Below are 26,090 nucleotides of genomic sequence, written 5' to 3'. Positions count from 1 at the left end.
AGTGTTTGAAATGCGCACGAGCTTTCAAGCACACCGATGCTTTTACATCATCCGTTCCAGACACAGACCTTTCATTTACTGCTATGAGGACGAGACATTTTCAGTCAGTCTATTAAAAGTGCGTTCATCACATTCATTATTAATTTACGTCACATTTACTGCTAGGACTGTTTTGTTTTTTGTTTAAAAAAAAGACATTTGATACATGAAACATGGTCTTCAGAACTGTTTGACTAGATAACATTATTTACAAAAAAAAAGACCTATATGATGTAAACTAGACAAAGAACGATACACTGGTAGTCTGACGAGCCTAACTCATATAGTTCATATATGAGTGTAACTTTCAGATGGGCTGATGATCAAGATCAATCCAGACTGACCCACAGACACGGCAGCATTATAACTGTTAACAAGCTCGTTCCTAGAGACGACAGCTACATTCAGCTAAAGCCGTTTGGCTAACAGTCTTCAACACAGCATGAGCCACATGCTAATAAGAAGGTCCATCTCCCCGTTAAACACCGAGCTAACACAATTATTAAACATGTTAGTGTACGTCACGCCAAACTAAAATAGATAGGTGGAACATTTGTTGCTAGGTCTGTTTATCATGTTAGTGTGCTTTAGGCTCCATCATAGAATAATAATAAATACTGGTGTCACTATCAGGTGATGACAGTTGATGGTAGTTGTGCTAAAAGCTAATGAAACAAAGTAGAACAAATGAGGCGGGTGAGTGGACCTCTGCTAACAGCAGCTAAAAGGACAATAAACCTGCTTCCTACAACACTTTGACATGGTTTCCTAAGCAACAAGAACTGGCTACGTAATTGGAAAAATAGCCTTTAACTATACAATTAAATAAGAATATTATATATTGTAAATATTTATACATATCATTCATTTATTCCATTACACCATCACTTTAAATAAAGAGATTTAAAAAAGGTAAATAAATATATCCTCTTCCACACAACTTGACTGCATCGAGGAATATCAAAGTGTGTACAATTACAACAGGAACATATACACAGAGAAAATGTGCATGTTTGAAAGGTAATCTTTCCATAAATAAATGGTAATCTTTCTTTCCATAACGTTGTAAGAACCTTTTGCGGTCATCTTTGTGCCTCCGATTGGATCCCATATTGCTTATTGATTGCGTAACTCACCTTTGACCGTAGTCGATATTTAAATTTAGCTGCGCGTTCACGTTGCCGTGATTGTGTGAAATTCTTTTTGTGCTTGATGGGAGGAAAAAAACAAAAACTAAACTAAACCGTGCTCTTTGTGCTGCTTTCAAACGTTTCACCATAAATCGTCCCTATTGTGTGATTCCATGTGTTATATACATTTGACCCTGGTGGAGAAAAAGGTGATGTTGTCCCCAGATTACTGTGTGCAGGTGTTGATGCAGATGCTCTGACTGTTGTCACAATCGCAGTGTGTGTTGGGTTATGACTGAAGAAAACCCTTGTTGGATGCAACCCCACCCTGGTCCCAGCCTTGGGTGTTCCTCCATATTTTGTGGGCAGATAAATTGTGTGGCTAACTTGCGCGTTGCTACGTTGAGGGCCCCTCAGGTGCAGCCTGAGAGGCGAGCTGTGTTTCAGGAGGAGGGGGGTCGGGAGTCAAGAGTCAGACTCGGGCGTGGTCGGGGTCATGGGCGTAGTCGGTGTGGTGGGGCTGATGGCTTCGTTCTGGTAGCTCGTACCGTAGCAGATGTTTGGGGATAAGGAGTTGGGGTCCAATGGTTTGTTCTTCCCTGGGGTCAGGAAGGGTTTACATGACGGCGCCTCTCCGGGTTTAGCTCCGAGGATGAATCTGGCCTCGTCCTGCTCCTCCAGGTTGGATACGTCCTTCATCATGGTTTTGCGATAGGAGACCGACAGCTTGTTGGAACCGTCTGACATGAGGTTAAAGCGGCGGGCGACGAAGACGATGGGCAGAGGAAGCATGGCGACTACAATTAGGGCGAAGCACATGGCCAGCGCCCAGGGAGGGTAGCTCTGGAAGCGTTCCTGTGCCTGCAGACAGAGGATATTTACCCATCATTCCATGCATTTTGTGACTTTCACACACGCATGCCCACACACTGACCAGCTCTTGGACCCAGGCGTTGTATCCTGGCGGGCTGATGGCCATCTCAATGACCGTGGCAGAGATGAGCACGATGAGACACAGAGGCGAGACGTACTTCCACAGGTAAAAATAGATCTTATATGGTCGGAAACCTAACATGTCCTCCAAATCCTGCATGAACCTGAGGCATCCAGGAGAGAAAAGGTCATTTTCTAGTCCCTAAACACAGCAGCTGCAGAACCGTGCGCACGCCTACCTCTTTGTGCCGTAAACCCAAGCCACCGACAGGTTTTCCAGGATGACTACCACCGTCAGGGGCAGTCCGGCTGAGTAATCATCAAACATGGTGACAAAGTAATTCCCTGATCTTTGCACGAACAGCAGTCCACAGAAGAACGCCACAATGCAGCAGCCCACTGCAACGAACGCAGAGGACCGGCTCGTTACAGATATCACTGATCCGAATCGCGTTTCATAGATCTAAAGGAACTAGATTCACCCATGGGCAGGCCTCACCTGTTAGGAGCTCCTTCTGGACCTTGTAGGCATCAAGGATGGGTGTGGTGATGCCAGTCATGGTGCCGATCATGCTGCCCAGGCCCAGATTGATCAGCATGAAGAAGAACATGACCGACCAGAACGGCGAACCAGGGAAGTGGGTCATGGCTTCTGTGAAGGCGATGAAGGCCAAACCCGTGCCCTGTACGGCCTGCGGAGAGACCACCAAACGGGGACCAATCAGCAGACAGACGGTGTATTGCCGGTGTCGGTCCGGTCCAGAGACTCACCTTGTTGAGCTCATCCTCTAGGACGCAAGGGTCCAGACCCAGCTGAGCGAAACCACCCTCCTTAACCGTCTTGATGACGCCGTACATCTCGGCGTAGTCTGACGTGGTGAGGTGGGAGAAGTTCACATGTGGAGGGATGAGGTCGGGGCTCAGGACGTGTGAATTGAGGTATCCTAGAATCTTCTCTGCGTTCCTGTAGAGATTCAAGGGTTTTCTTTAAAACGTAGATCACAACAACTGTTTGTTGCTTCGTAAAACGACCTTACGATCGGACAAAATCCTCCCCACTGTGCTAGGCATGAGCCCGGCTGTAGCTTTAAGATTAAATGAACTTAACGTAGACGTGAACGTACTCCGTGACACATTTCTCATTCATGAGGTTGGCTTTGAAGCCCAGCACGGCAAACACCACCAGCGTGGCCAGAATAGACGTGAAGAAGTTGATGAAAGAGACGAGCACGGCGTCGAAGTGGCAGTTGTTGTCGATCTTGTTGTAGCTGGAGAAGGCGATGACCCCTCCGAACCCCAGACCCAGGGCGAAGAAGACCTGGGTGGCTGCTTCCCTCCAAACCTGTGGCTCCAGCATCTTCTCGAGCTGCAGGAGGCAAAGAGAAGAAGCCAGTTCGTGCCCGTTTTATTTTGGTCCCACCGAGAAATGCGAGCCGTGTCGAGGCTGCCGGCGTCACCTTGGGCGTGAACATGTGAGCGATCCCATCCACCGACCCCTTCAGCATCAACCCCCTGACCAGGAAACAGAAGAGCACCAGGTAGGGAAACAAAGAACTGAAGTACATCACCTGTGGGAGAGACACGCAAAGGCGTTCAGTTACGAGAAACAAGCAGCCCTGGTCCTCCGTGCCTTTCATCTACCTTCCCCGAGGAGGTGATGCCTTTGATGACGGCGAGGCAGACGATGACCCAGGCCACCAGCAGGGACAAGGTCATCTTTACGTTGAGGCCGCCGCTCTCTGCGATGGTGCTGGTGGTGTTCAGGGTCTGACGGTACCAGAAATAGGTGGTGGCCGAGCTTTTGTCGCACTCTGGCTCCACGACTAAGGACAGGAGCAGAAGGGGGGTGATTTGATTGATGAGAATAAAAAAAAGGTTTAAAAATAATACACATTTCCTGGAAGGGCATCCCTTAACTGACAGCTCCTGAGGAGAGTCACTGCTTGGATTATATTGCATCTACAAAGATCCTCCCCTGCACATGGCCACTACGAAATCCGCTGTCTTATTCAAACTGCCTGTTTCTGGGTGGATGTCGCTGCTTCAAACGTTTCCTCTCCTTCAGCACCTGAACTGCACGCGTGCTGACGTTTCTCGGACGTTCTTGGGCTGCGTTGTTAGCACGCGCTGCCAAAACTAAGAGGGGTTTCAAATGAAGGCGTAGTCCTCAGGAGTAACACCCTTCCTTGTCTATTGTTACGTCACTCACTGGCAAAGCTCCCGTTCTTCCTGATTGGACAGTCGCTCCATGGAAGAGGAAACTGGAAGGACTGGAAGAAATAGAAGATGCTCCATCCAATGATCACGTTGTAGTAGAGGCCAACAAACCCACACACCTAAATGGATAATGGATGGATGGATGGATGGATGGATGGATGGATGGATGGATGGAAGGATGGATGGATGGATGGATGGATGGATGGATGGATGGATGGATGGATGGAAAGAGAGAGAGAGATGCTGTCAGTCTCCTGCAGTCGTGCCAGCGAGGACATTCACAAGCTAAATAAGGGTGTAGAAAGCATGAATATTTAAAGTGTTCTCTTTTCATCCCTGATCTCCGGTGGATATTTATAGCCTCTTCAGCGGCAGCCGTGCAAATATGAAAGAAAAAGACCACTCGTTCGCAAACACGTCAGCAAACGCCCGAGAGACCGATGGCAAAGGGCCGCTGTAACATGATGAGATGGAGGGATGGACAGAGAGACGTGTGTGGTTCCACTCCTACCATCAGACTGGACATTCCTATCCCACCCAGACTGGGACAGACGTAGTTCCAGACTCCGATGCTCCCGCGTCGGATCTTCTGACCCACAGCCAGCTCCAGGAAGAAGAGGGGGATGCCGATGATGAAGAGGAGGATGGAGTAGGGGACCAAATAGGCGCCTGAAACACGAGGAAGCTTGTATTGTTTTCAGTATAAAGCATCTGAATGCAGACGAGTCAGGTTTCTACTTCAATAACAGAGACGCTACCTGACACTGAGACGCCAGAATTTAATCTAAGTAAATTCGTTTACAGATTGTGCCCAGTTTATTGAAAATTCTCAAGCTCTCATTAATGCCGTCTAATTGTGACTTATGCTGCTTTGTTGCGATTATATTTTTATGTAGACTGTGATTTTTTTTTTTACATATAGTTTTCAAAACATATTTATTCCCTCATTCAAAGTCATTTAGTCACATTCCCAATAAATGGCAACTGATTTTGTCTGCAAAAATATATTTACTGTCCCTCCTCCACTGTCACTCCTCCAAAAATGAACTCTCCTCCTTTGAATTTCATTTTAGTTTGATGTAAATCTATTTTTGCAGTGTAATCCAGAGCCATAATCTGGATTCAAGTGTGTTTGACATACAAGGCTGAGTCATCATCCGCCGAGCATGTTAATACCTCAAATAGTAGTTTCATAGAGTGACACGCATCAGAGGGTTAATGAGACCGAGATAAGAGAGGAGGACATAAATAAAGGTGAAATGGGCTGTGGGTCTCATGCGGAGGCTAATAGGTTTGTTGTTCTCCACAGTTTGGTGCCCAATGATGGAGGGAGAGATGATGAGCAATAAAGCCCTCCCCCCAGGCAGTAAAGACACAGGGATCAATAACGTCACGTGTGTGGCCAACATGTCTATACTCAGATTACATAGGCAGCAGCATGGTGGCCAGGATAAATCCTCATCACTATTCAGTTACATTGCGCTTTTTTTTTTAAATCAAGCGCTTGTTTACAGAGTATCAGCTGACCTGGACCTGCTCTGCTGGCAGTAGTAATCGATAACGCGGCTAAATTTAGACCAGCATTTTAGCCGCACGGCGCATCTGTCCTCTACAGACCGGACGGGATCTGGTGGGTTTTGGAAGGTTGGCAAACAGTTTTAATAGTAATGCTGTATAAATTTAACTGGGGTGAAAATGTGCACCGTTTTAATGTGCTAGTATTCAGTGACTAACACTCAGCATTTGGACCGATGGGATCATTACAGGATTTAACAGGCTTGATCTGCTGATGGCGGGAAGCCCACAGGGATCACAGTTCTTACAAATCTCTTTAGCTCTCATTTGTGCCAATATCTGTGGTCAATTGGTGAAAAAAAGTTGCAGCCTTTTGCCAAAGTAGACTTAAAAACAATAAAATGTTGAGAATAACAACAGGACAATCCAATGATTGTTGTTAAAGAAAGAAGATTCCCACTGTTGTGGAACTTTATCGGATCCATTGTGGAAAAATGTCCCTGGCAACTGCTTAAGTTCATGTATTTCTATTTTTACTGTGATATAGCCCAGTTAGCCTTGTGCTAATGTGACATCACTGATGACGAAAGGATCAGATAGGAAATGTACTGGTTTGGCTAGGTGTGACTCACCTCCTCCGTTCTTCTGACACAGATAAGGGAATCGCCAGACGTTCCCCAGGCCCACAGAGAAGCCCACCTGGGCCAGGATGTACTCCAGCTTGTTGTTCCACGCGGGGCGTCCATCATTTTCCGGCACCTCTATCTGTGGTGTTTTCTTCCCAGCCGCCCCACCGACATTCACGGAGCTGCTCTTGAAGTCCAGAGGCTCCTCGTGTGCGAGCAGGTCAGCCACTGACTCTGTGACGTGTTCATGGCTCTGCTCGCGCTGTGTCACCTTGCTGTTCTTAGGCATTGGGGTCAGGAAAAGGGGTGGGGGTGAAAAGAGCGAGCTGGACACAGTCTGGCTGTACCTGGACCCACCGATCCAAGGGTTGAATCGAAAGGTGCTGAAGAGTGATGCGAATGTGGTTCTCAGTCCTGCAAACACACAACAATCAAACTCTTTACACTGTATCCAGATACTCCCCTTTTTATCCCAACAAATGAATCATAGGAAACCGGCAAATCTCAACTACCGAGTCAAGAGCAAAAACAAGAAAAAACAGAGTTCCAAGCATTGAACCCTGTGGGACTCCCTGTATAATTGTTTTAGTGTATGTGGATTTGTTGCGATCTGACAAGAAAACATCTATTCCATCATTGCTAGTGAGTGATACAGTGTGTTATAGTTTTACCTACAATGATTACACACTCATCCATTCCTTTTGATACTTTGACCACAGATTATTGTTGTAGAGGTTCGTTACTCCTTGACTTTTCATCGTTTTTTTTTTGGACATTTTAGTGGCTTAATGAGACAAGTCAGTAAAACACTGAATCACACACATGTCTCTCCCGAGAGTTGACAAATGTCAACATGAAGACAGGAAATCATTTATCCCTCCTGTTGTTCAACTCCACACACAAAGATGTGCCTCTCATGCAGTCGTCAGGCTCTTAAAAATATCCAATCCTGCAAATTGTTCTATTTAATTTCTCTGTTCTGCAAAGCTTAACTTTAGCGAAGCTCCCCCCCCCCCGCCCTGCTAAATCCTCATAATCCTCAGAAGCCTCGCCGCAGCATCCATCCTCACCCCTCTTTTGGGAAGCGGTTGGTTCAACCCCAACGGAACAGAAGAAGTGACCCGGATGCTGGATGCAGTGTCGACACGTGGTTTCCTGATCCACATCACGAGCCCCAGCGCGAGTTCATTACTTATTAAGTGAGCTGCTTCTTTATTAGAGAAACTAACGCTGACCTCTGCAGACGCAGCAGGGCGTGTGGCGGAAGGTAAACGCCATCTGAGGACGCTGGAGGAAAACAGGCGTGAAGTCAACAAGAGACAGAAAAGATGCTGCAGCGGTAGTGACGCACATCATCCTGACTCTAACTGCTCGCCTCAGTTGAAAGTCCAGAGTGAGCGAAAACTTCCTACAATCCCCAAGAGCTCACCTGCCCCCACAGGGGGGAAGGGAGAGGGGGGGGGGGGGGGGGGGTGTCATTCTCAGAATCTGGTTATGTTTTTTTCCACAACAGATTTCCTCCCCTCTGCATGTCAAGATGAGCCCGTGATGTAATAATCCACAGCCATTCACAAGTCTCTATAATCCAGTGTGCATTAACTGTTAAGCCCCCAGCGGTGCTTTTTTCCTGTCTTGTCATCTGATTCTGGGCGTCATATCGATCAAAGGAAAATGGCGCAGAAATCTAAGGCATCATTTTAAAAAGAGAGGTTTTTTGGCCCCACCACAGCTTCAATACGTCTATTTCACAACGGATGTGAGGACACAGTCTGCCAGTAGCTGCTCAGGCTTTGGGTTCTCTCCATCCAGACGTTCTAGCTGCATCATCTCAGCAGAACACATGCTTAACTCTTTCTCTAGCGTGACAAACACTAATTTGACAAAGAAGAGCTTTAAATCACACACAAGCAGGGCGGTTTCATCCACAGTTAAACTGGTTCTCATGTTTATGAAAAGCACATCTTCAGCTCCGAGTCCGCGCAGTGGCCAACTTTATTCACATCAGAGACCATCCAGAGACTCCTGTCCTCAGACAACGTGCACCAGCAACGTACCAGTGACGTTTTCGGCCACTTCCAGCAGCCTCAGCAGCGGAGGCTGCAGGCATCAAAGAGTTTGCTGCCGCACTAGTTTATTAATTTAACAGCCGTCATGAGATTAGCGTCTATTTTTAAAGTGCCAACGCAGTTTGTTAATCGCACTGAATGAAGTTCAGATCTCCCGGTGTCAAAAATGCAAAGCATTTGGCGTCGCCCCGAACATCTGTCAGAGATGAAGTGACACCGGTGCTGATGCTGGTGGGCTCGCGCCTGATACGACGACTTTTAAACACAGCCAAGGTCAAGTGGTTCTATATTGTAACCCGGCAGTCAAATGCGTATTTTACGCCATCGTGGGCAACTTCAAACATTTAAACCATCGGGGAGGGCGGAAATACAGCGCAACTCTTCTCGAACTGTTTCTGAACTTCCTGACGCTTTTAAGTCAAAATCCAGGTGGTGCCGCCTAACGCGCAGATGACACAAGAGGTGACAGAATAAAGCAAAAATGGTCCTTACTGTGAGTGTCAGGCAGACGCCGGCGCTGAGGGGGCGGACAGAGGTGTGCAGAGAGGCGCAGCTGACGCCGTGGTGCAGACTGAGCGCTCACAGGACGCTGCAGGACGGACGATCACATGCTGCTCTGCCTCCATTTGAGAGTCCTGGGCGCGCCGTGACGCACGCATCGCTGCCCCATTCGCCGACGGGGATAAATTAGTACCCGAGGCTGACCGGATGTTTGGAAAGTTCTAAATGCGTTCGCTCGTGGAGAGGTGAGAGGATGAGGAGGGGAGGAATTTGTCAAGGTTATCCGCTCCTACCTGATGAAGAGGGCGTGTGACTCAGCCTCCGCCATCCCTGTTTCCATTGATAAAAAATTAAAGCCGCTCAGGCTGCAGGCTGGATGTGCAGAGGTCATCTTTTTAATGATTACGGCCGGTTTAATGTGCGCACTATGCAAACGTTTACAATTGTTAAACCACCAAAATGTGTGAATACATGAAATACACCCAAAAGGACATAAAAAGAAGTCCGTGTTATCGACGCAATCACGCTAACGCGTGGTCACCTAAATCAAAACTCATAGTTACTAAAACTGGATCCTTCCTGAACAAAGTCTCTGTATTTGCACTTGGCAGGTCTTTCCTGTATAATCAGACATGCTTACAGCAGATATAGGCCTCCAGGGCGCCATAAATCTTGCAGGTTATCTTTAAAACCGCCACGATGTGGAGTAAGACCTCACAAAAAGGCTGTTTTTCACTTTGACCTTGGGTTTTTGATTCATTTCAGACCCTCCAGCATGTCTGTTACCCCCTGCGTCATTAATCACCTTCATGTCACCCTTCTTGCCCCTCCCATTACAACAATTAGTATTGACAACAGTGTTTAAATACCTCATGTTATTAACAAATCATTTTAATTGGAGTGAGATGCATCAACACATGCTTGTGGTCCCATTTACCCCCACCCCCCTTTATCCCAGCTGATTGTTACTCACGGAGGCTTTGATGCACCTTACTGATCCTCAGTACAGGGAATGGTTGCTGTGGCAACATTTGGATCATGTGACAGCCTCTGTCCGTCTGCACTCTCCTTTTCTGCATTCCTGCCATGAAAGAACAGTTTTTGTACAGTTGAAGGGCACAAAACAGATTCCATAAAAGCTCTCATGAGGTTCTTTCAGTCCAGCTTAAGTGTGATTTATCATTAAATTCATGTGATACAATATAATTGTGTTGTTTACTGAAAGTTTTAAAATCATGTGAGGGTTTTTTCTTTCAAGCTAGTTCTGAAAACAATAATAAAACAGAGGAAACTTTAAAGTGTGCATGAATAAACAGTGGAGTTAGTCTGTAAGGAGAAGAAACTAGAATACCGTCAGGGCTTTGGGGCTGTTGGCGTCAGCATTGCTACACATCCATCCCACCTATTCTGGATGGAAGCTGAGCCAATGGCGCCATATGAGCTGTGAAGCTGACATTTGTCTCTTTTTTCACTTCTAAATTTTGTCCATGACTCACTCTAGCAGCACTCCGCACATTAACACATTAAGCTAAAAAGCTGAAACTGTGAGTGTTCCCTGGATGAATACCTGACATTTGGTGGACGTATGCAACATAATTTGCAGGTGTGGTCAAGTAACTGTATGAGCTGCAACATCATTGTGGGTTTTTGGTCGAATTCTGCTGATTTTGAATATCAGAGTAACCTGATTTTGGTACCACGCTAACATCCTGAACAAGCACACATCTGCACATGTATATTTAGTTTCTTGTATTTTGAGATTAGCTTTGAAATAATAGCGCTGATTGTCTTTTTCTCTCTGCACTGTCCTTCCTTCCTTCAGAATCTCTCTCTCTCTCTCTCTCTCTCTCCCTCTCTCGATCAATTTCACATGGCCTCTGTGCTTTGGGTTGCATCTGGTGCTTCTTGTGCTTCTGACGTCAGTCTCCTCTCAGCATATCTCCACTCCTCTCGTTCACCTTCAGCCGCCCTGAGTTCCACCGCCGCTCCTACGTACACTCACTTCCACTCACGTGCACTTCTGCATTCAGCATCTGCATCACATCCGCCCAGTACTTTTCCTTCTCTCCAGTCTCATTTATATTCCTCCTGCCCACCCCTCCACAACTCCCCTACCAACACTCTCCCCTCCCTCCTTCTCCCCCTGTGTTTTGCTGTGTCTGGGTCACTCTCTGCTCCTAAAATAAGCTTCAGGCAGGAAGTGGACTCAGTGGTACCTCTTATCATTCGTTATCTTGTGTGCAGGCAGTTGAACAAGCATGGTTACATCTACCAGCACTTTTAATAGATGTGGAGGAGATGACGCGTCTGCATTTGTCAGGTCACTTGAATGAAATTGCTATCGGTGTAATTTAGTCAGTCTTGAGAGGCTTAATTGGATCAGTGGAGGTTTTTCCCCATCAGAAGCTATCACACTGTTTCAGCCTTGTCATCAGGACACAATGATCCATCCTTGTCCTGGTGTAGCTCCTCCTACATTCCCACAGTGCATCGGCGTGCAGAGAGGCGCTGCTGTTCTGCAGGTGTTCCAATGGCTGAGAAAGTGGGTCATGTCTTCCTGGAACAGGACCAAGATGGTAGGTGGTGACAGTCTAAGGTGAGTTTATTCCTGCTGATAATCTGTAACAATTGGGGGGTATAGAAATGAGCAGTAAAGAAACAACGAGGCTGGTGACTTCATGGTTTATTTTTAAACTGCAAATATACAGTAAATAACCATTAATTTATAATTATTGATCTAATCATTTGCATCCCAACATCATCATCCTATTTGGCACATGTTGGTGCACATTGCTTGAAATTGTGTGTTTATGTGTGTGTGTGTGTGTGTGTGTGTCAGGGTCATGTGACCATCTATAGAACTTCACCAGATGGTCTCTCAAAGAGGGGCCAGTCCAGCTCACAGGGCGGAGAGCAAAGCTCCTGTCCCCGTTTATTGAGATAACATAATCCTTTTAAAACACCGCTGCAGCTCAGCACGTTGCATGTTGTTACTGAGCATTTTTCATGACAAAAAATTGAACCGGTGACACGAAGTGCTTACAAAGTTGAGATTATGGAGAGAAAAGTAATAAAAAGATGACAGTTTATTACTTGCTCTGGACTTTTATAAATATGTGACATGTGATGACTAGTTATCCATTTCACTAAATAATACACAGAAACACTTGTGTTGCATAACATTTTTATCAGTTGTTTTAATAATGTGGTGTCATGCTTTAGCTCGTTTTTTTGTTGACGTTAAATAATATCCAATCACCAAATTCGTAATAAAATATTTTCACAAGCGACACACTCACATCATAATTTCTTGTTGTCACAGGTTCTCATGTATCAACACATCTCATGCTGGTATTCTGGTCAAAGACAATATCATTTTAATCAAAGTGGGCAAAGAAAAGAGATTAGAATGTCTAATATTTTTATTCTAACTTTTCCTTCGTTCGGGAAGAGCATGTATGCCCCCTTCTGGTACAACCTGGATACAACATATATGAGGGAATTTAGCTGCGGTATAGCTTTGATTAAAGCTTTAGAAATTGCTTAGATTAAAATATGTGTCGACTAGACGAATCCAGGCACAGCACTGCATTGTTTAAACATTCCTAGTTAAAATTGTGTGACTTTTGTACTATTACACACGAATTTTGTGTATAGTCCTGCGTGGACTTCAAGCTGTCTTCCTGCAAGGTACCGCTTCAAAACACCCGTGTCCTTATAGACAGCTACATTTTGTAGGTATTTTGTAAAAGAACTGTGAAACTTATTTGGTTTTGTTAAATCTTTTTTTTTTTAAAGTGAAACCTAACTAAAGCCCCAGACTTTGACCCCACCACGTCAGAACTGAGCCGCACCCTTACTTGCAATCGGCGAGTGAACTTCCTCCCCACGCAAGCGACAACCTCTCCAGCCAATCACATTCTCCGACGGTCGGGAGGTGGGACATCCGGTGTTGTAGTGCAAGTATTTTCCAAAATGGCGGCCATGTCACTCGCTTGAATTTAGCAAAGTCCGCCCTTGATATTGGGATATTCTGTGTTTACATCGGTGAACGATAGAATATTGCCGTGCATTAACGTCTCAGATTGTGCGCGTCGACGACGATGAAGGGAAAAGAGCGTTCGCCGATAAAGAAACGCTCCCGGGCGCCAGACGAGAGCAGGGATCGAGGAGGAAACCACACGGGTGGTAAGAAGACCGGCTCCCTGTCATCGGCTGGAAGTAACGGGACCATTTCTACACTACGGAGAGGTTCACACACCGAGAAAAGAGACGCGAGGGACTCAGAGGGATATACTTCTTCTAACCGCATTAGCGGCTACGACTACGAAGCTAATTCGGGGAGCAAATCTTACAGCAGCGCTGGCGGTGCCGCGGAAGCGTCCAGGTCTGGTTCACGCAGCGACGCTCGACCGGCGTCAACCCCCGACAGCGAGTACAAGACTCTGAAAATAAGCCAACTGGGCTCGCAGCTGAACGACGAGGACGTTGAAGACGGTTTGTTCCACGAGTTTAAACGGTTCGGGGACGTTAGCATAAAAATCGGCCGAGAAAACGACGAAAGGGTCGCGTTTGTGAACTTCAGGCGTCCGGATGACGCGCGGGCCGCCAAGCACGCCCGGGGGAAGCTGGTACTGTACGACAGACCTCTGAAAATCGAGGCGGTTTACATGAACAGACGCAGAAGCCGATCGCCCGTCTTAAAAGACACCTTCCCAGCGGGCCAAAGACACTTCCACTCCCAGAGACCACTGTCCCCCACCGGTGTGGCGCACAGAGACTTCCGGTTACAGCAGCTGGCTCTGGGCCGGCTCCCTCCTCCTCCACCTCTCCACATAAGAGATTTGGAAAGAGACCGAGAGTTTTCTACGTATGATGCTAGAAACAGGCCCCCTTACATTCCCGAATGTGCTGTTTACCACGACGAGGACCTGATCATGAGTCCAGAAGATGACCAGAGGGCAAACAGGACTTTGTTTCTGGGTAATCTGGACGTCACCGTAACTGAAAATGACCTGAGGAGGGCGTTTGCCAGGTTTGGCATGATAACGGAGGTGGACATTAAGCGTCCAGTGCGAGGACAGAGCAACACCTACGGATTTATGAAGTTTGAGAATCTGGACGTGGCTCATCGGGCCAAAATGGCGATGTCTGGGAAAATGCTGGGTCACAGTCCCATCAAGATTGGCTATGGGAAACCCACGCCATCTACCCGACTATGGGTTGGGGGCCTTGGACCTTGGGTGTCACTCGCCGCACTGGCCAAGGAGTTTGATCGCTTTGGTACCATTAGGACTATAGATTACACAAAAGATGACGTGTGGGCCTACATCCAGTATGAAAGTTTAGATGCTGCTCAGGCTGCTTGTAGTCATATGAGAGGCTTCCCGCTTGGCGGTCCTGACAGGAGACTCAGAGTGGACTTTGCGGACGCAGAGCATTGTTACCAGCAACAGCAGTACATGCAGCTCCCGCTCCCTCTACCACACTATGATGTAGTCCCAAACCCCTTTGCTCATCGCCTTACCGACTCGTTGAGGATGAGGGACAGGTCGCCCACCTTCCCCGCCCGCTTCAGGGACAGGGACTTGTATCCCGCTGCTGCGTGGTCCGGCTTGGGCGTCCACGACAGGATGCGGGGGGCAGGCTTCGATCCGATCGACCACCTGGAGGGCCGTTCCAGAGAGGCCTGGTCCGCGGAGCGCGAGTTCCAGAGTCGAGATCTAGGCCGCAGAAGGAGACACGCGGACGACGCGTCCCGCTTGGATCACTCGCCTACCGTTAGCGACTATGCGCTGCGCCGCCGTGGAAGCTCATTGGAGCGCAGCCCCGGAGGAAGCAGCTGGGACGGCGGACGCTGCAGCGACTCCGATCGTCCGGCGCGCTCTGGTAGAAACTCTCCCGTCAGAGACGCCGGAGACAAAAGGCGGCGAGCACTCAGCCCCTCCAACCCAGGCGCCTGCTCGGATAAAGACCGCAAACACAAAGCCAGAGCGTCGTCCAAGAGTCCCCTAAAAAAAGACAATCACTCCTCGGCGTCCTCTACCTCAAAGCCCGGGCAGCCGTCTAAAGTGGGAGCGTGTGGCCAGAAGCTGAGCCAGGTGTGGCTGGGAGACCTCCTGCTGAAAAACAGCAGCTTTTCAACCTCTCTGCATCTCCTGGACGGGGACGTCGCCGTGGCGACCGCCCTACTGCTGAAGGGGTCTACGGGGCAACAAGTGTCCCAGCTGAAGATCAGTCAGCGCCTGCGTTTGGATCAGCCGAAACTGGAGGAGGTTTCCCGTCGCATGACGGCGGCCGGTCCCGGCGGGTCCTCCATCCTGCTGGCGGTGCCCGGGAGACCCGACGACGGAGACGCCCAGGACGCCAACAACTCGGAGAGGCCGCTGAAGAACCTCGTGTCCTACCTGAAGCAGAAGGAGGCCGCTGGCATCATCAGCCTGCCCGTGGGGGGCGCACGTGATAAGGAGCAAGGAGGAGTGCTTCACGTTTTCCCCCCGTGCGAGTTCTCACGAGAGTTCCTGGATGCCTCTGCCAAAGCTTTTGCCAAATCCGAGGATGAGTATTTGGTGATGGTCATTATCAAGGGAGCGTCATAAAGAGTTTTTTTTTTTTTTTTTTTTTTTACATTCATGGGTTGTAAAAAAGAAATATTTGTGATAAACCAGAGCAACAGTTCAAGTTTATCTCATCCTGTTGAAGGTTTATAGAGATTAGAGTCCTGTTGAATAGAGTACTTTTGATAAAATGGTTATTCATTAGGAAAGCAGGTGACTTCTTGGGCTGACAAGTAAAATACTTCAAGTGATCCAGAGCACACTTCTGTATTTTGCCTTATCTCATAAACAGTTTAGTTGTTCTTAAAGTACCTGCCAATCACAGAAACGTCAATCCAAAACATAGCAGTTAGCTTCATTTTGTCTCTGTTCAACGACATAAACAGCCACCACTGATCCTTTTTGAAGTCTATGATTGATGATGATTTTTTGAGTCCCATGATTTCTAATCAGCTCCACTTAAATGTCCAGCTATAAAAGAAGCGACCTGCTCTTTAGTTCTGCCCATTGCTTATAATTCTGTATTAGCGCTTGCTGGCCAGTCAATCATTTGGAGTGTTTCCTGATCCAAAGTTTTAGCCTGACTCATTTGGATAGATGAGTTGTTCAACAAGCTAATGGTAAAAAGTCATCTTTCTAGCAACATTGAAGCCATAAGTCAGCTTCTCAAATCTTTTCTGAATGCACATGGAAATGCGCCCAGGTTCACCTATGTGTCCCTCTTCATCCCTCGTGTGTGTGTGTGCAGGGGAAGACACAAGCAGCAATCACCTGTATATTACGACGGTGGCCGTTCTAATAACCAAATTAACGCCACAGCTTTTATTGTTAGTTTCGGGTAGTTCTCCCTCCCCCATCTCAAGCTGCACTGTCCAAGGTGTCGATAGCTAATCAGTTCTCAATGGTTCCAAGTAAACATGTGCAACACCTGCTTTGAAGCTGCTGGTGTCATTACCCCCCCTTAACTCCAAGCTAATGAGCTGAAAATAATCAGACATTTCCATTAAACTGCATCATATAATACAGGCTGGCTTTGTGTTCCTCTCATTTATATTGTACTTTTGTCGGATTTCAGTCGTATCGGTCAGTTTTTGTAAAGCACAGCAGCTGCTCCAAACTGTGTACGCTTGCAATAATGTGAAATACCCGTAAGATGCAGATGTGTGTGAACTGTAAATCTGCCACTGTCGGATCACTGTGCAGAAGTTAGAGCTGCACATCTGCGGACTGAGCGAAACCTCTGGATGTGGCGCCCCCTGGCGGCCACGCGCATCCTACGGGACTCCTGCGTTTCTTTCATACTTTGATTTTGAGTGTTTCAAATGGATGAGAAAAAAAAAAAAGTCTTTGTGTGCTCAGGATATCTGGAGAGATGGGAAACATCAGTGCTCTCGGGCCTCAGAAGTATGCCTGTCTGAAAAAACAAGGTGCTGCGCGCACTTGATTTTGTTTCAATAAATTTACTCTTTCGTGGGAAAACACAGGTGCTTCGGAAGACAACTTTTGTGACCGTTTGTTCTTGGAATTGTTTATCAAACTCTAAAAGGCTTTATCACACAGCAGGAGCCCCCTTTTTCCCCAGCAGGAGGGAGGAAAAAGAAGAGAGGCCAAAACTCTCTCTTCTGGGGTTTCTTGATTGTTTTTGTCGCGTGACGTCCAGGACGCCGGTCAGATGCTGAGATTCTCCCGCGTGGCTGAGAACCTCGCCCGTCTCTCTTCACGTCTCGCCGGCCAACGCTTCTCTGCCTCTCATCTGGCTCCTGCAGCTGCAGGAGAGGAGCAACCAGACGGGCTTTTAGTCCCGTTTTGTTCTCGCATCGGAGTTTCTGAAGGAAGATCTCTGCTAGTGTCAGACTTCTTCAGATGCACCTGCATCCGCTTTGGAGAGGAGACAGTGACAACCACCAGCAGGAGCGAACTGCTTTCCTTTCGCAGAGAAACCTAACTTTTAGTTAAGTCCCACTTAAAATGTGCCAACCTGCATCTGACAGCAGAGCAGAGTGGTTTCTGAGGCCACATCTGCCCCCGGATATTGAGGCCACGCTCGCTGACGCCCAGCAGCTCTCCTGGGTGTTGACCAGTGGCACCACAGCTCCAGGCCAGAGGGAGTCCCACCAGGGCGCCACCTGCTGATCGTCTCAGGTAAAGTATTAATGTGAGCTTAACTGCGAGAAATACCAAACACACTGATATATATACACACACACACACCGGCCACTTTATTAGGTACAGTGTGCTAGTGAAGGTTTGGATGCCACTTCTCCTTTCTTCGTGGAACCTCTGAGGAATACCTCCAAACTCTTGCTGCAAGTATTCCTCAGAGATTTTAGCATCTCCTGGTCCAGCACGTCTCAAAGGTGCTCTGGAGATCTGGAGAGCAGGGAGCTCATGCTCATGTCACATAAGCCGGTTGGAGATGATATGAGCTTTGTGGTACGTTGTTGTAGTAAAGGATAGACGGGGTCAGCAACGGTACTCAGGTAGGCTGCCATTTAAATGATGTTTAATTGATACTAAGGGGCCAAAAGAGTGCCAAGGAAATGTCCCCCACACCGTTACACCAGCAGCCTGAACTGTTGGTAGGAGACCATGCAAATGTTGCAGCTGAAATGGAGCCTCGTCAGCCCCGACAACGTCTATCTAGTCCTTGATTGTCCAGTTTTGGTGATCCTGTGTGAATTGTGGCCTGACTTTCCTGTTCTGAGCTGACAGGAGGGGCCCCTGGGGTGGTGGCCTGCTGCTGGAGCCCATCATTCCTTGGCTGTAACCAGTGGTGGTTTGTGTCACTGCTGCCTTTCTATCATCTGGATCCAGTCTGCTCAGTTTGCCCTGAGCTCTCACATCGAAACAACAATTCAGAACTGAAACTGAATGTTTCCTCTTTTTTGGACCTTTCGCTGTAAACTTTAGAGATGGTGAAAGTCCCAGTAGATCAGGAGTTTCTAAAAAAAAGTCCCCCATGTTCAAAGTCGCTTAGATGCCCTCTCTTCCCTTCCAGGTGCTCGCTTTGAACTTCCACGTGCCTCAATGCTTTGAGCTGTCACCATGTGATCGGCTGATTGTGTGAACAATTGAACAAGCAGATCTAATAATATGACCTGTGAGTCTATTACAGGGGGTCAGCAACCCAAAATGTTGAAACCAAATATTGGACCAAAAAAACAAAAAATCTGTCTGGAGGCACAAAAAATTAAAAGCCTTATATAAACCTTAGGCAGCGCATGCTGTGAGTGTCTACATTAGCTATGTACATTAGCTATGTTAGCTCTGTTAGCCTACTATCATAATGATAAGTAGGCTACAAATACATAATGAGCATTCATGATGAAATGTTTATCTCCCTGCAGCATCCTGGAGAGAATGAGGCACCACGTGACCACTCTGCTGGACGATGCTGCTTTAAGTTTAACTTCCATTGTAATGAGATGTTGGAATTAAATATTTATTATACACATTTTTACAGCGTTGGAAAACTTGAAGAATGTTTGTCATGTTTTTCCTCCTACAGAAATTATATTCAAACAAAAAATATATTCACACCAACTTTTGCCATTTTCATATTTTTGAACAAGCTCCAGGGAGCCACTAGGGCGGCGCTCAAGAGCCGCAGGTTGCCGACCCCTGGTCTATTATATACTCATATACAGATATACAAGCATATATAATTAATCAATATGTTCTCTTGCCCACATCTAGTGACTAATGTTCCTGTGTTTGTGAGATGGTGTCACATCTAAAACGGTTTCCCTGGTTTCTCCTGCACGGAGGGTTTTTGTTAGAACGTGAGCTAACTCTAGTGTGGAGTGTTGCAGGTTTCAGTGAGGACGCAGAAGGAGGAGCAGCTCTGCTCTGGTGAGTACCAGCCTTTCATATTTATACCTGAAATAGTTGGTGTGAACCCATTTTGTCTGCTCTTAAATAAAGATGGATTGATGCAACCGTTTGATTTCCTGTCATTATTTTCCACCACATCTGTCCAGGTTAAGGGGGAATTATTCCCAACTCTCTGTTTCAGGCATCCAGATTAAACTAAATGAACCCCAGTCCCCTCAACGACACCAGTGAAACCTTTAAGTGACTTAACGGTACCCTGAAAGGAACCCCCTGAAAGGTTGGGTTTGATTGATTCTGGTCCCTGGTCTGCAGCTGCTCCTGGATCAGGGACGGGAGCTGAGCTCACGCCATGTGAATACACACAAGAACTGGATTAGGCAGCATGAGAGCACCAGATATTTATAATATTGTGCACGCTCCCCCCCAGGCTGGAAGTCTGGAAGCATGTGGTGACTGTCAGTCTCCCTCTCATAGAAGGTTTCTGCGGCCACTAGATGGCAGAACACCGCAGGCAGGAGGGGTGTGTGTGTGTGTGTGTGTGCGTGTGTGTGTGTGTGTGATGGATGGGGGGGGTCGTCTCACTCAGAATTCAGTCTCCTCACACAGAAGCAGCTGTCAGTCAGTCATTGTAGGCAGGATTATAATCATGTCCGTGGGTTTAAGTAATCTGAGATTTCCGCTGCTCTTCTAATAATAATCTGGTTTAATAACCAGCGGCGCCTTATTACAACCCTGTTGACCCTAAAATTAGAACCTTTCGGACCGCTGTGCTGGGTGGCTGCTGATGAGTTTGGTCGAGTTAAGCCTGTCTTTGCATGGTAAAGTGAGACAAAAGGTAATGAAACCTATCTGGTCTTCAATCATTCATCCCACAGAGGAAGAGTTCAGTCTCAGGTTTCACTATCCAAAAGATGAGCGGGCTCCACCGGTGCCACTGGTGCTCTGGCGCACGTGCCCTGGCCTCCTCCGAGGTCCTGCAGTCAGCCACCCAAATAAGGCTAAAACGTCTGCAGCATCTAAGGTTGGCTGAAGACAGTCTGCAGGAGGGTCCGATGCAGTGAGGACGTGTCCTGCGTGTCCTCAGGATGTGTCATTACTGTAAGAATGAGACGCCACGCCAGGACAGCTGGACTGAGTTCATCACCGCCTGAGCGTTAAAAGAGTTGAAGACGTTATGATACAGACAGCAGAAACACTCTAGTCAAGGGTTGGATGCCAGGTTTGACAACCCTCTCATGACTATGGTGAACATCACACCGGTGCCATCTGTTAGCTCAGTGTAGCTCAGTGTAGCTCAGTGTAGCTCAGTGTAGCTCAGTGTAGCTCAGTGTAGCTCAGTGTAGCTCAGTGTAGCTCAGTGTAGCTCAGTGTCAAACGCTGCCTGCACAAACCCAAAAAAACCCTTTAACACAAGGAAACAAGTTGCACACGCTGAGGTAAAGTTGTTTATATATTCCATTAATAAGTACAGAGACGTGTCTTCACAGTCGTCATTTTAGGGCAATAACTATACGGCTATATTAATAATCCTGTTTTTATTTTGCTTTGGCATTTCTAAGCCTCCTATTTGACATAAATCATGTTTCTTTTCACATCGTTGCATCATGGTATTGCTTCTTTTTACAGTCTTTATTGCTAAGCTAACGTGCACAGTACACTTTAATACAAATTATATCGATTAAACGTGTGTTTGTATCTTAAAGCCAAACATGATGAAGGAACACCAGACCGATGCAGTGGCTGACTGTAAAAGATGTAAAGAAGAAAAAAAAAGACAAATGCGGCAGAGAGGTGTTTTTAAACGCATTTGATTAAATCCCTGACTACATTATAACACACGGTGACAAATGTCTGCTCCTGTATTTACAGTCAGGCTCTACGGGCTGCTATTCCTGACTCTTTACGTGCTGTTGCCCCATGTGGTCAGAACTCTTAACGCACAGAAGCATCTTGGTTGTTGCGTCTGTGGCTCGTTTCTCTGGGGGAAACACTTCCTGGGGGCTATTCACTGTCCCATATAGCATTGTGAGTGGAGTGTTTTCAGTCTCACATTCAGCCATGTTGTTGTGAGTCTGGAAATCTGTCCTTCCTGTTTCATGGAATTCTTCCTGACAAGCTACCAAAACACCGTATATTGCTAAGTTACTGCATCTGCGCTATATTTACACACACACACACACACATATATATATATAACTGCTCTACAACTAAGGGCAGTCAGGGTTAGTCAGCTGAATCTGAAAAGAACTCAAAACTAACATAATATAACGTGTTTATGATTTAGTAACCATATTTTTTACAGTACAGGAATGTAAAACATAAAAAAAAAGTTCTTCCTCTTTGTTAATGTTCCTACGCCATCGTTCCCGCAGCAATCTGCATTTAAAGTGACGTTTCTACACGTAATTGGGGACCCGGATGATTTACGAGCCCAAGACGCAACAACAGAGTGTGAAATGACTGAACACAAAAGCAGATGTGCAACGACCGTCCCAGCAGCTGCCACAGCCAGCGGACGCTTCACGTTCCCTTGGAAGACCCGAACCAAATCCTGCCAGGCTCCACGTCCGCTCACACCATCATGGGGGTGTCGGAGCACACAGAGCTGACAGATCCTGTCTCGGAGTCCTTCCTCCCTCTGTTGTCCCCCCGCCACTCTTCCTCTTTCTCGATGATGGGATTCAAGCGGCCGTTCTGCTCCAGCTGGTCCCTGGTCTCCAGTTTGTAGGGAAAGGCTCCGCCTTCCGTTTGCTGTTGCCCCCCATCCTCGTGCGTGATGCTGACGGTGGAAGAGTGGAGGCTGTCCCCGGCGTCGCTCTTGTCCGGACCTTCCCCCGGACAGCAGGCGCACTGGCACGGCGTGAGGTAGAGGTAGATCAGGACCATCACGATGCTGATCACACACCCCGCCAGGGTGGTGTAGGCCGTCTTCAGGTTCTCCAGCCCGCCGCTCATGGTGAAGTTAAAGACGGCCACGGTGGTGTACAGCGTCTCGTTAAAGGAGTCGCTGGTGGCGTAGCAGGTGTAGACGCCCGAGTCCTCTGCTTTCATGGGCCCGATCTGCAGGCCCCCGTCGCGGCGCATCAGCGCGTGCTTGTGTTCTGGGGACAGGGGGACGTCACCAGGCAGCGTCCAGCTCTTCACCATGTCCTTCTGTCTGGTGTCACAGTCCAGGACCAGGAACTGCTCCAGATAAGCCACTTCATCCATGCTTCGGACCTCACTGCAGTTCAGATGGGCCCTGCTCAGATCCAGAATGGCCGTTTTGCGCTTCTGCGGGCCTGGGAGCACGCACGTGTGGCTGAGTGTGAAGTCGGTAACGGAACTGAGGTCTTTGAGCTGCCAGCGGGCCACCATGTCGTAGAGATCGCAGCTGCAGGGCAGAGGGTTGTTGTGGAAGTAGAGGCCATTCTTGATCCAGGCAGGAAGAGCCTGGAGCTCCTGGAGGAGCAGGTTTTTGATCCTGTTCCCGGACACATCCAGGAGTCTGAGGGTTTCCAGCCGACTCCGCTCCTTCACCAGCTCAACGGGGAAGCGCGAGATCTGGTTCTGGCTCAGGTAGAGCTTCTGCAGGCTGAAGAGGCCCGAAAAAGCGGAGCGGTCAATCTGAGAGATGTTGTTCTTGTATAGCAGCAGCACCTCCAGGTGCTCCAGCGGCTCAAAGATGTACTCGTCCAGCTGGCGGAGGCCGTTGGAGGAGAGGTCCAGGTGCCGGAGACCCGTCACGTGCACGAATGCTTCGGAGGAGAGGAAGGTGAGGCCGTTGTTGCTGAGCACCAGTCTGTGCAGCCTGCCGAGCCGGACGGGCGTCCACTCAGCACGGAGCCTGGTGATGCTGTTGAAGCTGAGATCCAGGACGGCCGTGTGCTGCGGAAGAGCCGTCGGAACGTTGGTGAGATTCCCCTTGGAGCAGCTGATGATGTTGCTGGCGCAGACACAGGTCTTGCGGCAGTCCAGGGGGCCGCCCATGAACTGGGTCCTCGCACCCGAGAGTAATAGAGGCAAGAGGAGCCAAACGGCGGAGCTCCTTCTCCCAAATGCTGCCTGGATGGCGCGGCGGGAAAACCAGAGGGAATCCTCCATCATAGCCAAGGCCGAAAGGACAAAGAGATCAGGACATCAGTTCTCCGAGGACCTGCGCCTGAAGAGACGGTGGAGGCAAAGTTCCGGAGAATCACACCAGACCCAAAACCAAAAATGCTTACCCGGTGGAAACCAGGCACAGAAACACGTGCATCTTGCTCTGAGTCAGCAACATTAGTCCCGCCCGCGGTTCCCTTTGGCTAACTTACCTCGTCAGGCATCCAAAGACCAGCAGAGGAAGAGAGAGGAGGTCTTCAGCAGCCCGGCGTCGGAGTGGAGCCGATTCCGGACGGCGGTGTCATCGTCTGACATCACAGAGTGACCAGAACAGCTGGAACTGCGCTCCTCACTGCCGAGCAAATACGTCCACCTGACAACTGATCCAAACTGGGGGGGCAGCAGCAGTACAGGGGCTGTGTCACATGCTCTCTCTCTCTCTCTCTCTCTCTCTCTCTCTCTCTCTCTCTCTCTCTCTCTCTCTCTCTCTCTCCTCCCCTCTCTCCTGATCATATAAATGTTATGGTTGTCTTCAGAGACGCTGCGTTTGTTCTCCCTCCTTCCCTGCAGGAATCCATTAATTGGCCCAGCCAGCAGCAGGATGACGTCTGATACGTCGGGGCCCTTCCTCCCCAGATCCTCCTCATCCTCCGGTGAAGGACAGGGCAAGCGGCTTGGCTGCAGCAGTCCGCAGCGGAGGGTGTGAGCAGCATGCAGCTGTGTGTGGGATCGATGAAGACCGGAGCGGCGCACACGGTCATCTACAGACGAGGAGTTGGAGCCCTGTTCCGCCCACATCCAGCACACTCCTCAGACTGTCTGTGATATCAAAATAAGATCGAATCCATCCAGACTGCGGTCGGGCAGCGACCCAGACCGCTCCGATCGCATCGCCTGCATTTGCTGCAGCCCGCAACAAGAGTCAGCCAGGCATGACGTACAAACACAGCTCCTTCGGTTTATATTGAGCCTTCCATTTGGCAGCAGGCACACGGTCACGCCAGAGCTCAGACACTCAGAAAAGTCATGTTTGAGCCTTTAATCTGCATGTGTGTAACACGAAACTGTCAATATGGCTCCGGTCTGTGCAGTGTGCAACTCATTTTAATGAGGGAACGAAGGACAACAGAGGGCAACTTTAGAGCTTGGAGTCTGCACCTGGGGACTGGATAGTGGAAAAACACACACACACACACACACACACACACACACACACACACACACACACACACACACACAAAATAAATGACCTTGCAGCTAACATACTGTAGCTGTGGGGTCAATCTTGTTATCAATCTCAGGGTCTTCAGTTTATGGTGAAACATAAAATGTGACAGCACTGATTTCTGTTCCAAGGACGCAGAGAGCTGCATTACAAGTTAGGGTGTGTGTGTGTGTGTGTGTGTGTGTGTGTTACCGAACAGTCCCATGAGTATATGAGTGTGTATGAGAAGCCATTTGACATCGTTCAGCATTGATGCAGCCGTGTTGCAGGTGTCAGAGACGTTCCAAATGTGGCCGTTAAGGGGGAAAAAAAATGCTCCTGTTGATTAATGAAACGCGGGAAGATATAATTCTATGTTTATGTCAGCTTGCAGCAGGTGGTGAGTGGAAACCTTCAGCCTCCAGTGTTGGATGATTTACAGTCATGCTGTAAATGATAAATGAGGAACAGATCTGAGGAAGCAGCACCAGGTGAGCATCACTTTCAGCTCAGCTCTCCATCAGCTTAAAGAGAGAGAAAATAACACAAATATTTGTACAGTTAACTGTTTAATTCCATCACATTGTATTTCATTATGTTTATCCATGTCGACCTGGCAGCCAACCCCCCATAAAACATAACACAAATGTTTTCTTCATGATACCGTTAAAACGGTGTGTCCTGTAAAGCTACACGCAACCTGGTTCAGTTGACTGGATGTCCAGTCAGTGGGGGACACGACGTGGACGCGCTGGTTCCCAGTGTGCACCAACGACACACTGCTGCCCCCGTCTGGTCGACTGCCTCGGTCCGTTCCGGGACTTTGCTGAGTCAAACCCAGAGCCCACTTACTCTAACTGAAATGAGTTTTCAGCAGAATGAAGCGGTCCCACTGTGTTTCCCCACCTGATGTGTGATAAGATCTGTGTATACATCTGTCCAGCATGCCTGGGCTTATTAGACATAGAAACATTAAAAAGATTTAAGATAGTTCAGAGTGATGCTTCTCGTCAGAGGTTGGATCGTGACACGCTGCGGGGGGGTTTGATAAGCTGGTTAATGTTCCGTCGTTAGCCTTGTAAATCCAGCGTCTGGTGTTGTTTGTGCTGACATTTCTGTAGATCCCCCCCCTCCCCTGTTATTGCTACCCCAGCATTCCTGGGATGAGTGCTCTTTCTGAGTGGAAATGCGTAGTCTATTCTCCGGGTTGCCATAGAAACCATGATATTTGTAATAGCTGTGATGGTGGCATGAGTGCTATTTTTGTCACGAGTCCACACCTCACACACACACACACACACACACGCACACACACACACACACACACACACACACACACACACACACAAACACAAACACACAAGCAAATAACTATGAAGCCCATGAAT

The 26,090-nt window shown here is 48.0% G+C and overlaps 2 protein-coding genes and 1 pseudogene across 3 annotated transcripts; 1 reads left to right on the top strand and 2 right to left on the bottom strand.

The window, feature by feature from the left end:
• Positions 1 to 366: 366 nt before the first annotated feature.
• LOC101063010 (sodium-dependent neutral amino acid transporter SLC6A17-like) lies at positions 367 to 9,367 on the bottom strand. Its single transcript, XM_003973254.2, has 12 exons — positions 9,019 to 9,367; positions 6,467 to 6,874; positions 4,831 to 4,988; positions 4,312 to 4,438; positions 3,744 to 3,925; positions 3,560 to 3,670; positions 3,227 to 3,468; positions 2,874 to 3,066; positions 2,602 to 2,794; positions 2,342 to 2,501; positions 2,104 to 2,266; positions 367 to 2,030 (listed from the first exon to the last, which is right to left on the bottom strand). Exons 2-12 carry the CDS (start codon positions 6,747 to 6,749, stop codon positions 1,635 to 1,637), a joined length of 2,208 nt encoding a protein of 735 aa, XP_003973303.1. The 5' UTR covers positions 6,750 to 6,874; positions 9,019 to 9,367; the 3' UTR covers positions 367 to 1,634.
• Positions 9,368 to 12,981: 3,614 nt separating this feature from the next.
• Positions 12,982 to 17,065, top strand: LOC101062789 (RNA-binding protein 15 pseudogene; annotated as a pseudogene).
• A 3,788-nt stretch (positions 17,066 to 20,853) lies between these two features.
• On the bottom strand, positions 20,854 to 24,441 carry LOC101062570 (amphoterin-induced protein 1-like). 2 transcript variants are annotated; one of them, XM_029827423.1, is made up of 2 exons: positions 23,711 to 24,441; positions 20,854 to 23,559 (listed from the first exon to the last, which is right to left on the bottom strand). In XM_029827423.1, exon 2 carries the CDS (start codon positions 23,502 to 23,504, stop codon positions 21,990 to 21,992), a length of 1,515 nt encoding a protein of 504 aa, XP_029683283.1. In that variant the 5' UTR covers positions 23,505 to 23,559; positions 23,711 to 24,441; the 3' UTR covers positions 20,854 to 21,989. The 2 variants fall into 2 exon arrangements, with proteins under 2 accessions (XP_029683283.1, XP_003973301.2); XM_003973252.3 differs by having other exon boundaries at positions 20,854 to 23,512.
• Positions 24,442 to 26,090: the final 1,649 nt, after the last annotated feature.

Source organism: Takifugu rubripes, chromosome 19 (genome assembly GCF_901000725.2).
Source record: "Takifugu rubripes chromosome 19, fTakRub1.2, whole genome shotgun sequence".
Lineage (NCBI taxonomy): Eukaryota > Metazoa > Chordata > Actinopteri > Tetraodontiformes > Tetraodontidae > Takifugu > Takifugu rubripes.
The sequence above is the reverse complement of the archived record's forward strand: the minus strand, read 5'-3'. Positions and strand labels throughout refer to the sequence as shown.